The sequence below is a fragment of the Aquila chrysaetos genome, chromosome 17, assembly GCF_900496995.4.
Source record: "Aquila chrysaetos chrysaetos chromosome 17, bAquChr1.4, whole genome shotgun sequence".
NCBI lineage: Eukaryota > Metazoa > Chordata > Aves > Accipitriformes > Accipitridae > Aquila > Aquila chrysaetos.
Genome location: NC_044020.1, coordinates 3249853 through 3262418, shown reverse-complemented (window position 1 = coordinate 3262418; position 12566 = coordinate 3249853). Strand labels below are relative to the sequence as shown.

Here is a 12566-nt window from a genome sequence, read left to right as displayed (position 1 = left end):
GCATTTTGACGAAAAGAAGCTTTGAAGATCTAGAGTCCCTCGGAAAATTTCTCTTAGGATGAAGGCTTGCAACTGGCTTTGGATGACCTAAATTCTTTCTGCCACCAAGAGGGTCAGTCCCTCCTTGACTACACCTCTTCATCACTTAGCTCATTCACAGTCTGTCACCCGTGTCCCTGTGAAGGACACCTGGAGCAGGGAACTGTCCCAAGTTCTCACCACAGCCTCCAGTCACCACCTTCCTCAATCCTGTTTCTCACCACACTACACTCTTTGCCACAGAATGGCTCCATCAAACGGTCTAAAGTGACCCCCAAAAGCCATCAATCCCCCCAAACCAAACTTATATAAGAGGGATTCCTAGAAGTACTTTTCCTCCCCTTCCCACTGCTTTGAGACAGAAGAGAGCTTCATCCTGCAACGGGGTGGAGAGAGACCAGAAAATGGTTTTGCAAAGCAAATGTAACAACATTAAACAGCTTCATCACACACACAAAGAAAAGCAAGGGCAGAAGTTAAAGCAAACTAACACACGTTAAATATCTGAACACTAAGCAAAGCTAACATACCACAATACCTTACAGTCCAACCAAGAGTCAACAATCTGACTAATTCACTAATTTCACTAAATTACCACGCTCTTCCTCCTCTACCTCCTGATTCAGGCTGTAAGGATCCTCTGTAAGATAACATAGATCTAAACCACTGCCTGTTGAAACTCTAATATCCTTTCCCCTGCTGCTCTATTTATCTCAACCACATTTTACAAAGCAGAAAGGGACACATGCTGGAAAACAAAAGCCTTTCTTACTCCTGCTCCCTAATATTCCTAAGTACTTTGCATAATTGTTCAGTTTTGATAACCTCCTTTCATATGCTGCAATAGCAAAAATAAGAAAAGCTACAAAGAACAACAAATCAAATTAAGGGTTTCACTCTTCATGGAGGGTACGTGAGACAAAGGAGGTCTAGTACTATCCAAGAAACCTGAACTCCTCTCCAAGGCATTTTTAAATCAGTCTTTTTAAGTAATTTAAAGCAGGTTTTGCTATTAGGACTGGAGGGAGAGCGTAGGCTTCAGATAAGGAGCCTCAGTAAGACCCAATAGGTGAATGATGGTCTATGCACTGCATAGGTCAAACTCTGATTATCTAAATCTTGGTTAATCAAAAGCAATTATCTGAAAGTCAAATATGCCCTCCAAGTCGGATAGCTGGGCGAGTCCAGGACTTCTAAAGCACACAGAAATCCTAAACTCCACAAGACCACAACTCCAGAGACTATGAATTTTAAGTAGGATAACCGGGAGGACAGTTCAGAGGGTTTTAACTGTACTCAAGACTCCCAGCCTGAGGGCAGTCTTCAGAAGCGGCTAGAAGATTACCCTCGCAATTACTCGGACATTTTTGGTGTCTCCATGCACCCTCAGATTACAGGCTACTTGGAGTGCAATTCCAGTTAGGTACTTAGAGACTACTCAGGGTGAAAGTCTCCATCACAGGCAGGGCTGGTAGAGCCAGGCTGGCTGATACTTCCCTTCTAAGACCCCGTTTTCAGTTGTTTATAATTCTGAGAAACGATTCGAACTGAAATTTTTTTCATGCTATCTGCATTTGATTTCAGGGTTGGTAATTTTTTTTGTTACTTCAGCCATATCAATCCAACCCGAGAAAGAAGTAGGGGGAATATTTTGTCTTGTTTATGATTAAGGCGGGGGGGGGGGGGTGGGTGGGAACAACCAACACCCCACACACTTTGAAAAGCCTATGAGGACTTCGTATTTAACAGAAAAATTTGCATTTCATGAATCTGTATTTAGCAACCATACTGAAAAGACACCAAAATCTGACCAACATTATAACAAAACTATGGAAAACTACAGTGCTTGTCTTACATTTTATCAACTAAATCTGCTAGTAAAGCCATATATGATGGCCCAAAAAGGCTAAAAACAAGAAAAAGAAAACATTTCAGTATGCAAAACCTGCTGAAAAGGAAACCACCAATCTGTTCTTCATACTTATCATGGAAAGAACAAATGGTGGCAACAAGCTTTACGTTAAATATTAGGAAAGACTTAGCAATGCTCAGAAAGGAAAGGGCTTGGATTGTCAAGGCTGGCAGTGGCATTGTAAATGCTTTTAAGGCAGGTTACTCCCATCGGGAATGGTTTAGACATAGTTTATTCTAACAGGAAAGAGAGATGCCCTTGAGCATGGCTGGCAGTGCCACTTGCACCCCATTTTCTGTGATTTCATGCTCTCATTTGGGGATCATCCACAGCTTCACAGGAGATTCTGGCCATGTCGGATCCAGGTCTGGAGATCAATGACAGCAGGGAGATGACCCATCTCCTGTACTTTGCACCATCCCCGTTGTAGGGATCAAGTAACATGGAGTAGCAGTTACCCACCTCAAATCCAAAAAAGCCAAGAAACAGATCTGGCAGTGTAGCAGAAGAAAAGTAAATTGGGACAAGAAGCCTGAGCGCCAACAGGACAGACTTAGTGATGGGGGAAAAAGGGATAAATCAGACAAGTTTGACTGCAATAGGAGCAGAAAAGGCAAACTAAATGAGGAATGCAAGGAGTGGGTGGAGAAGTTAAAAAAGCATATGACAAGGAGACTGTAGTGAGGACAGGGAGGAGGAGGAGGACGAGAAGCAGAGAAAGAATAAGCAGGCCTAAAAATCAGCTGAGAAAGAACTGAAACGATCAAGGTAAAAAAGCAGTGTGCTGAAACAGGATGATGCGTAACTGGAGAGGAATGGAGACAGGGACAGCATGGACATGGACTTGCATGGGACAAGCATGGACTGACCACGGATCATGAGGAGAGAGTGAGAGGAAGAAAACCCATCTATCCATCCATCCATCCATGATGGATGGCAGAGGTGAGACAGGGGAGGTCATGCAGGGATGGAAGAGAGGGGAAAATGTGCCTACTAGTGTACACTTCCAAAGCCTAAACCAGAGCCTAATATTGCAAAAAGTCACCATTCCTCTGCTGTCAGCAAATATACAAAACCAACTGGCAAACAGAGATCAAGCTGGCCTGCATAGAAAATGACAGCTAATTACACATTCAGTGTAAGTGGCAGAGGTCTGTGGGATGCATCTGGGACAGCCAACCCTGCTACTGATACTTGCAGAGGTCATCGTGGTGCCACATACACTGGAGCTGATGGGGATGGGTGGAGGGTTGTCTGGTTTTTCTTTCCTTTCTTGTGGAAAAAAATAGCATGCAATCATGTGATTGAAGACTATCATAAATAGACACAGAAATAAAGAGAACAAATGAAGGTTTCTTTCGCAACTTGAAATATGGAAATGCCCCGGAATTGAAGTGCCTTCCCATTACCATCTTGATAACTCTCAATTCAGTTTGTGAATAATATTGCTCAATGGACAGTTTTGCAAAGAAAAAAAAAAAAAACAAGCAAAAAAACAACAACAAAAAACCAATGAGATATTTTAAACAAAGCATACTGTTGAAGAGGCCCAGCATTTGTCCTATTTTCTTTTATATAGGCAAAGTGCACTCTATTTTTTCAGAAAGCTTTCAGTTGGGCGTTAATTGCTCTAGCTTCTGTGAACCCTACAAAACCAGCCTATACATCTCCAGCCCTCACTGGTCATAGCACAACCTCCAGCAGCCCAGCAAAAAACCATCCTGCACAGTTCAGGATAACTCTACAGGAACAAACCAAAACACTTTTGGTAAGCAAGTTAACATTTCTCTACTCCGATTCCAGGCAACATGTCAGATAGAAAGAATACCTGGCTACATCCTTTTAAATAATATTTGAGAGCAGACTGAAGCAAAATAACCACCTCCTCCCTGATACTTAGACCTCCCAAGGGATGCCCATTAGTGAATTCTGTGACTTTGCAGCTGGGAGACAAGTAGGTTAAGGAACTCATTGCAAAGGGGCAGCTAACTGCACACATCATCTGCTGAAAATGTACCCAAAACAAGAATATCGAGCATTTTACCTGAAGCAGTTAGTAAGACCAGAATCCAGGTCTAAATAACATCAGTCCCCTGCTATTGCAGCCCCCTTTTGCACTGGTGTTAGAATTTTATAGCAGAAGGCTGGTCAATACTAATTAAGTGCAACAGAGCCATTATGAATTAATAACCTGCAGGGAAAGACGTTGCTGGTTTTAAGGGCTTCCCTCCTTCTCAACCTTCAACTTTTACTATTTTTTGGTAGCTCACTACAACCTTTTCACTAATCCAGATACTTCACAAATTAATAGTTCTTAAAATAACAATAAAACAGCATGTTAAATTTACACAGCCCTGTCATCTGAACATCACAGCACGTACTGTGGCAAACTTAGGCATCCTCATTTCTCAATTCCCAGGTACCCGGGGATAGTTACCTAGTCACCTGCAGAAGAAATGCATTAGGGAGCAGCGAGGTTATTTCTAGGACAGGGACTTAAGGAAATGGCACTGCTGTATCAAGTTCCCTTTCACATCGCCATCCTGCCTAGGCGACATCGAATGCAGCTTCTGCCATCCCAAGGCTGCTCTGCGGTTCGCTTCTACTCCAACGCATCTGAAAGTGCTCAGCAAAGGCGGTAAAGAGAAAAGGACTGCAAAAAAACACTCGCTGGGTTCTGACAGGCCCCATTGATTTTTAAGCCCTTAAGAATAAGCCCTTCTCAACCAGCAGTTAAATCTCTTAAGTATCACAACAGTTACAGACACAACCCATAGGCCCACCTCAAGCAACCATGTCCTTACATCAGGGAAAGTGAGCCGCAGATCCATCTTTCAGTTCCCAGGGGAGATTCTCCTGGAAAAGTGACTGGCCAGGATTCCTCTCACACAAACCTCTGCTGCTGACACGGTCTCTGCAGCGCTAAAACAAAGTCCTATGACAAACAGCAGAAGGGAAGCAAAAACTAGGGGATAGGCATAGGCACAGTCAGGTACCACATAAACAAGCACCGCTTTTTGAACGGCAAAGAAAGGGGAAGAGCACAAGGCCGTGGACAGAGAAGAGAGCGATCCCCTTCAGACAGCTCATGCAAGTTTGCAAGAGTAACACCAAACCGAGGAGCCAACAGCAAGGACACTTGGCCTGAAAGAAAAGGGAGATGCAATCCTCAAAGCAAGGGAAGAGGACAGGAGAATAGTGGTAGCTCCTGAGAGAAGTCAGACAGATAAAAGGGGAGCCTTCCAGTATGCATAGAAAAAGCCGGTTTTTTCCTTTTTTTTTTTTTTTTTTTTTTTTATTATTATTTCTTTTAGGGGGGCAGGGGAATCCTGCAGCATCCAGCTTGCCTGGAGGGGAACAGATCCTAAAGCGGACGTAAAGGGATGGGAGGGGGGAGGCTGTTCTGGGACTCGGTCTCCCTTGCAGACTGTTCAAACAAAGGAGGACGGTCTCCTATAATGGGATGCATTGTACATTTTTAGCTAGCACAAGGTGGCTGTCGTGACAGGGCTCCCCGTCTCCTGTCTTCCGCCCCCTCCAAATATGCACCCCCTGCATGATCCCAACATGGAGCACAGACAAAGATCCGTTTTATCACACCATTACTGTAACAGGAGGTAGAGAAAGATAGGGAAAGGGAATGAGGCAGAGGAACGAAAAGGAGACAGAGAAGCCTTTAATGAGTCAGCCACTGCTCTGATTTAAATAAGATCTCCATTTAAGGAGCTCTGCGTTTTTTTGTGGTTTTTTTTTTTAATTAAAAAAAAAAAATCACTAACTGAGCAAGCAACTTTTGGCTGCACAAGGTTGTCTCACAGCTACACATGGGGTCTGGGAGGGAAAGGGTTATGGAAGGGGGAAGGGAAAGGGAAGAAAACCTCTGGAAAAAATGAGGCTGCTTGCTGGTTCATTTTAACAAGGACATAAATTAGTCTCAAAGCCACAAACGCCATCACCTCCCTGAGCCCTGGGCAGAGCGTAGCAAGTCAAACACGTGCCAAGATAAACGGCGCTGGCTGGAGCCTCTGAGGGGTGCTGGGGGGACAAGAGGGGGCATGCTGGCAGGCAGGGCAGCAAAAATGCTTCAAATGGTGCCACAAAATGGAGACTGGTGATCCTACAGCTGCACAAAAGGGGACCTTCAGATGTTCCTGCCTACACCCACATCAAAAGCTGGAAACTCAAGACACAGAAAGAGGGAAAACGGGGTGCTGCAGTCGGAAAACAGCAGCTCTCCCTGGTCTGGCTTTAATTACCACGAGCAACCCTTCCTCCTCCTCCTCTTCCCATCTTGGAAGAAGGCCCACCAGCAGGCAGCAGCCCAGGTGAAAGGCTCCATCGCCGGCAGCAGGGAGGGGAGCAGACAATGGCGGGGGGATTCATTACAAAGGCATACATACATACATACACGCACACACACATGCTCGCTCGGCACTGCCGGCTGCCACATGGGCTGGCAGGACTCCTTAAGGAGGCAGCAGCTCCCTTCCCACTCTCCGAGATGCTCGACACCTTCCCCCTCTCCCAGCCCTGATGGGAAACAGATTCGGAGGAAAACGCCAGCAAGGCACTGGGCTGTCCAAGAAAGGGAGGGCTTTGTGCTCCACGCAAGCCAGCAACCTCACCATGCACCACACAGAGAAAAAGCCTTTTAGCATATAATTCCCATCCACCAAAGACTCCCTCTTTTATCTGCAATTAGCACATGATGTACCAGGCCTCGTTTAACACTCATTTTCACTGATTTAGGATTAAGGGGGATAAGACCAGGGTACTTTCTGTTAATGAATCTGAGCTCTTGCTCTCATTAGCAATTTTGGTTTCCTCTTTTTCAAGCACGTTTCTAGCTTCCAGCATCTCCCATTTCTTCCTATCACTGTTTCTAGTCTTCCCACCCCACACACTCCCGTTTATTTTACCAGCCCCTCATGCCTATACAGAGGCTGATCTCGCAGATTTCCAAGGAAGATGGGCAAGCTTGTTCCCTAAAACACAACAGAATGCAGACCAGGCAGGAAACGTTGTCTGGAAACTGAACCAAACGGAGCAAGAGACTGTAGCAATGCTGAATTCATTCAGTGGCAATTACCAGCTTACAATACCGACAACATTTACTTTTCATAAATGAGACAGAGCCCCAGTGAAATACGTTCACAGATTGTGAGTAAGGCCACTCCACTGCTTCACTGCAGGATGAGAACAACGTGGCTGGGGGTATTGTCCTGGATGTGCCATGCTCCTTCAGCCCCACACGCGGCCAAACCTGCAGTGAAGTACTGCTAAGGACCAGCCTAGCAAGCCAAATGCTCCCTCTGCAAGAAGCAGCACTGTGTATGCTACAGCTGAACCCACCTTCACTGTCTTCCTCAACGCTGCATAAAAGGGCTATCCGTCATTCATCTGGAGACCCCAACTGAGACACAGTCCGAGCTCTCCTCCCCTACTGGTTATTTTAATATGCATCTTCTCTAGCATCAGCATGTAAATCTGCAGCGCAAATCCTGAAAACCTATCCTAAATAGTACATACTCTTAAGACAGTCACAATTCAAGGTCAACCAATACTAATAACGTATGGTCTTGATGCCTCCTTTCCCACGTCAGTAAATTAACAATTTCCGTGGAAGACAGATTTCCCTGAAGTCTATGAGGACATCCCAAACCTTTAAACGAGTTTATAGCCTCCTCTTTCAGCCAGTGCTCCAGCAGAATCCCATCCTTCCCAGCTCCGCACGTCTCCAAGCCAACCAGCTCGTGCTTCAGGGTGCTCGGTCCTAGGCACGCACGAACTACACACACTTGCGTACTGGTGACCCAGGCACCCTTCTGCACCGCACAGACACAGGCTCTGTGCGTAACAGTTGTGGCCGAGAGCACATTGCAATACAAGGCTGCGCAGGACAACTCTCCGAAATGTGCACACGCCAATCTGCAGCTTAGGGGCATACACCTCCATCTAACCGGGCACGCTCCGAGTACGCAGCAATACACAAATGGACCCTGACCGCAGAGGCACAGCTTTTCAGCATCATTCACTAAACTAAATATAGGCACAGAAAGCCTCAGGAGATTTCTGCAGAGCTCTTCTGTCTCAAAACAGAAAGCCTTGGTCCAGAAAAAAAGGAATCGGTAATGGAAGGGACTAAATAGCAGAAGCAGAAAGTGGGGCTTGGGAGCCTGGGAAGGTACCATAAGACTGGACAGAGACCTATTTTTCAGCTGCTGACAATCAATGTGAGATGAGAAACGGAAAGGGTCAAAGCGGGTGTCACTTCTTGCAGCAGACTCGTTCTGAGCCAGGCACCCGCGAAAGCGCTGCCTCTTGCAGTGGGACACGCAGGATCTCGGTAGCAGCTAGCAAACGGGGATTCAGCCGGGGCTAAGGAAAGCCACGAAGACAGCATGCATCTAGTCTAAAAACCTGCAAAGCTCTACAGAAAAACAGCACTTGTGAAGCCCAGATCTGAAGAAAAGTTCCTTCAGAGAGTCCTTCCCTCCACCCCCTTTGGGAATATCCCCCAAAGGTTTCCAGCTCCGCAAGGCACTGCGGGGACATTATATAATGCCTAACTCCAAAGGACTCCAGCTCCGCGATGCCGCTCTCCTCCTCCTCCTCCCTCTGCCCCCTCCCTCCGGTAGCGACTTGCAGGTACCATGCAAAAAAAAAAAAAAAAAAAAAAAATTAAAAATTAAAAATCCATAAGCATATAGCAGCCTTAAAAGGCGAGCACTATCCGATAAAATCCCCTTGCGAGGCGGGGGAAATGCGATGGCCCCTGGGTGCGCTCCCCGGGAAATGTCAGCCGCTTTCCCCCGGGGAGGACACGGGCAGCCCCACGCCTACAGCTCCCTACCAAGGGCTTCCCAGTCCTCACGGTGACCGGCAGCCGGACCCAGTAAACGGCTGGGAAGACGTTTCCCCTTCGTGCTCGGCCGGGATCCGTCGTTCGCCGGCGGGTTTAGCCTAACTCGGGAGCAGAAGCACCCGCGTCCCTCAGGCACCTCTTCTCCCTATGGATCACCACCAGGCTGCTCGCTCGGGGCAGGGGGACTGCAGGAACCCCCTTCCCCAAAGCGCCCAACCCGGCTCCCCGGCGCAGCGGGGCTCCCTCCCGCCCCAGCGCCGGGGCGGAGTGGGGGGAAGGCGGCGGGGCAGCCCCGCTCCCGGCCGCTCCGTTCCGTTCCGTTCCGCTCCGCACCGGGCCGGGCCCCCCGCCCGCAGCCCAGACAAAGCCGGGTAGGCAGCCGCCGCGGCGCGGCACCCGGCAGCCCGGGCCCACCCGCTATAGCCTTACCTGAGTTACCATTTTCTTTTTCTCCATAAACCAAAATGGGGGAGCCCGGCCGCAGGGGGGGGGGGGGGGGGGAAGGGAGGGAAGAAGGAAAAAAAAAAAAAAAAAAAGGGAAGAAAATATAAAATAATTTAAAAAAAAAAAAAAAGCGGCAGCCCCGTGGAGGCGGGCGGCGGCGGGTGCCTGCGCTGCGCTGCCTCGCCGGCGCGGTGCCCCCCGAGCCCTTTTTCCTCCCTTTCTTCTCCCGTGTTCCTCCCTTTCTTTCCCCCTCCCTCCCTCCCCGGCCGCCGCTCCCCCCCGCCCCCCCCCCCCGGCTCAGCCAGATGGCTGCGGGAAGCACCGCCCCGAATGCCGAAGGTAATTAATGCGAGCCGGGACCGCCCCCGCCTCGCCTCGCCTCTCCTCGCCTCGCCCGGCTCGGCACGGCACGGCCCCCCCCCCCCCAGCCCCGCAACCGCTGCAAGCTCCGAGTCCGGCCGCCGCTCCCCCCGCAGCCCCGGCGAGGTTTTCCCCTGGGCCTGCCCGCCGGGACCCCCGGCCGCCCCTTCCCCGGGACCCCCAGGGGCTCGGCGTGAGCCCCCAAACCCGAGCTTGGGAACAAAAGCGCTGCTCCCCCCGGGGGCCCGGCCCCGGCTGCTCCGCACCTACCATCTTCCCGGCGGGTCGGGTCTATCGGTCGGGTTTCCCCCGCCTGGAGCTCAGGAGGCGGGAGAGAGCATCTCCCCGCAGGAGGATGCTCGGGAGATAGCTGTCAGTTTTGCACAGACCTCCCTCCTGCCACAAAGGGGGAGAACGCGTGGGTTACACGGTGCGGCGGATGAACCGGAAGCAGTATCCGTGCCAGGATCTGCATTTCTTTCATCATAAAAACTGGGAGATCGCTGGACTCCTTCCCAGCTTGCTTTTTTTTCCCCTCCCATTTATCTTCAGTAAGCATCTGGCCTTCAACACCTGAGCACGCCACGGTTGGCAGCGTTTGTTCTCCCGGCGACCCCGTAAAACAGACCGATACACAGCTACCCCATTTGGCAGACGGGATCGGAGAGGCTCCGATTGATTCTTCCCAACATTGCACCCACGGAAACCCACGGACGGGGCTGACCGCAGGTCCGCCGATCCCTCGGTTAGACAACAGGACTGTGCTGATGCTCCAGGGCTCATGACGCAGAAATAAAACCCGCTCAGGCAAGTTGCCCCTCTGATGCATCTCTTCTTGACACCTGGTACTCAAGAGGCTCCCCAGGCTTTAGCAGCAGAAAAGCCAAATTACAGTGCAGTAACACTTTGCATCCCCATGCGTTCTCCTTTGCATGAAGATGCCCAGTTATAATTTACACTAAAAAAAAAAAAAAAAAAAAGCAAAGCCTAGTGGTTTTGCTTCACGGGCTTCTGCTACTGCGCTGCTCTCCAGGCAGCCCATGCTGACCCACGGTGCTTTTCAGTTTCCCAATTTCACTCGCTGCAAACTGACCTCTGGCTCACTCCCTCCCTTTCCCTTTCTCTCCTAATTCAGCAGAAGGCCAGCAGGAGCACGCATCCCAGCCCAGCTCACTCCTCCGGCATTAAAAGCCTGAGACCGAGACACTGGCGAGCCCTTAGTCCCACCAGAGCACGGAGGCAGAGAGCCACGGGCCAGCCGCCCCGCGCGACCCAACAGTCAGCCGTGGTGTGGGGTCCTCTGGGAAGGAGCCAGCCTCCACGGCTGCTGCCCGCAGGGCTCTGAGTCAGAGCCCGCATTTTTCCAAGTTATCTCATCCTCTCTGCTAACCCGCATTTTATGATACTACAGGTTTACAGGCAATATTGCAAAACCAGGGAAAGTATTGGATTATTTTTTTTTTCCCTCCCCTATTACAAACCTGAGATTCTGGAGCACGATTCTGGATCAAGTGTAAGTTCAATTTCAAAGCAGCAAAACCCACACTGACATCCTTATACCTTTGCCACGCCAAAGCACCAGGTTTCAGCAACGTGCACCTCATTCACCAGACCTCTGCAAATCACTCAGGATAATCTCCTTATTCTCTCCACTTAATTTAATTATTGCGTTCCCTGAGTCTCCTCTGTGCCATAGGGTAGCAAGTTCTTGTCCCATATCTAGGGCTGTAGCACAGACCTTCAGGACGGAGAAATGACATGCTACCATCATCTCACCACTGTTAACCAGGATAGCATCATTCCTGATCCATTTTGGCCTTCACCTTAGGAACCTCTAGAAATATTTGCCATCAAAAAGAATCCTCCAAGGAAAAAGAGGTGCCCAACCGCACACTGAACCCTCCCTTGCACTGCCTCCCACCACCCAGATGGTACGACTGCTTTGCTCATGTGCCAGCAGAGTGGGAATTCCCTTCAGTGCGATCTACTGCTGGTCTCCCTCTTTCATCTCCATTGTAGGCCAGAAAGCATCTCCTCCCCCATGCTTGGAATATATCTGCCTTTGCTCCTGTTTAGCGAAAGAAAAGCCCCAACTTCCAATGGATGTGCTCAGGCAACAAGAAACGCAGGTCGGCAGGAGCTTGGATTGCCACAAACACAGCCGAAATGAACACGCAATACAGAGTTTCAAAAGCTTCAAGAATACCATGGAAAAAACATGATCAGACACAGTTAAAGCTCGAGGTCTTTGCCATCTTGGGCTCTACTGCAGCCCACAAAGCAACACCTGATAATGAACAAGACTGATAAAATTAATTGGTGAATCTGTGCGACTCACCTTTCCTCACTGAGGGCTGGGGGTTCAGATGTTGTCTCATGGCCAAGTGAAGTAAGTTTGGTGGGCCTCCACTTAGCTTCTCCTACATGCAAATCATGGAACCACTGCCCAATTCACCATTGCTGTTTGCCACCCTCTACTGAGCAAAACCAAAGGCTCAAACTGCAGAACACGCTGCTGAAAACAACAGAGAAGCACAAGTAGAGCTGAAGGCTGGAAGCCTGAAGAACATGCAGCTCAGAGCCATGAGATCATCCCTTCCTACTTACTGCATTTATTCAAAAAGCAACGTGCTCAGAATGGCTCTAGATGCCAATACTTAGGAGTTCTCATGATTTCTCATGCATCACAAGCACATATGCGTTGAAACTTCATTACCGTGCTGTGGAAGTAGCATTCTGAAATAACTATGGGCAAATATAACTAGTCGGCCTCTGCAGTGCCAGGGCACAGCTTATCACCCTTATCATGCCAGGCAAAGCTCATTGCTCCCACCTGAGCACGTCTGCGCCACTTCTATATTCTCGTCTGTGTTCACTCAGATGTACACGATGGTTTTTTGGTTAGCTCCTATCATTTGAATCCTAATGGAAAATAAGCTGGAGAAA

The 12566-nt window shown here is 49.1% G+C and overlaps 1 protein-coding gene across 19 annotated transcripts in view; it reads right to left on the bottom strand.

Moving 5' to 3' along the window:
- RBFOX2 (RNA binding fox-1 homolog 2) overlaps positions 1–12566 on the bottom strand; it is a 177389-nt gene that overhangs the window by 81146 nt on the left and 83677 nt on the right. Inside the window, exon 1 of one of the 19 annotated variants that reach the window (XM_030040479.1) lies at positions 9891–10060. The exons of 14 other annotated variants lie outside the window; for them this stretch is intronic. In XM_030040479.1, coding sequence (XP_029896339.1) covers positions 9891–9893 — 3 coding nt within the window. In that variant the 5' untranslated portion in view covers positions 9894–10060. Of the gene's footprint in view, positions 1–4388; positions 4697–4755; positions 5730–7613; positions 7979–9245; positions 9334–9890; positions 10061–12566 lie in introns of those variants that run through there. 4 more of the 19 variants (XM_030040476.1, XM_030040483.2, XM_030040477.2 and 1 more) reach the window with 4 other exon arrangements.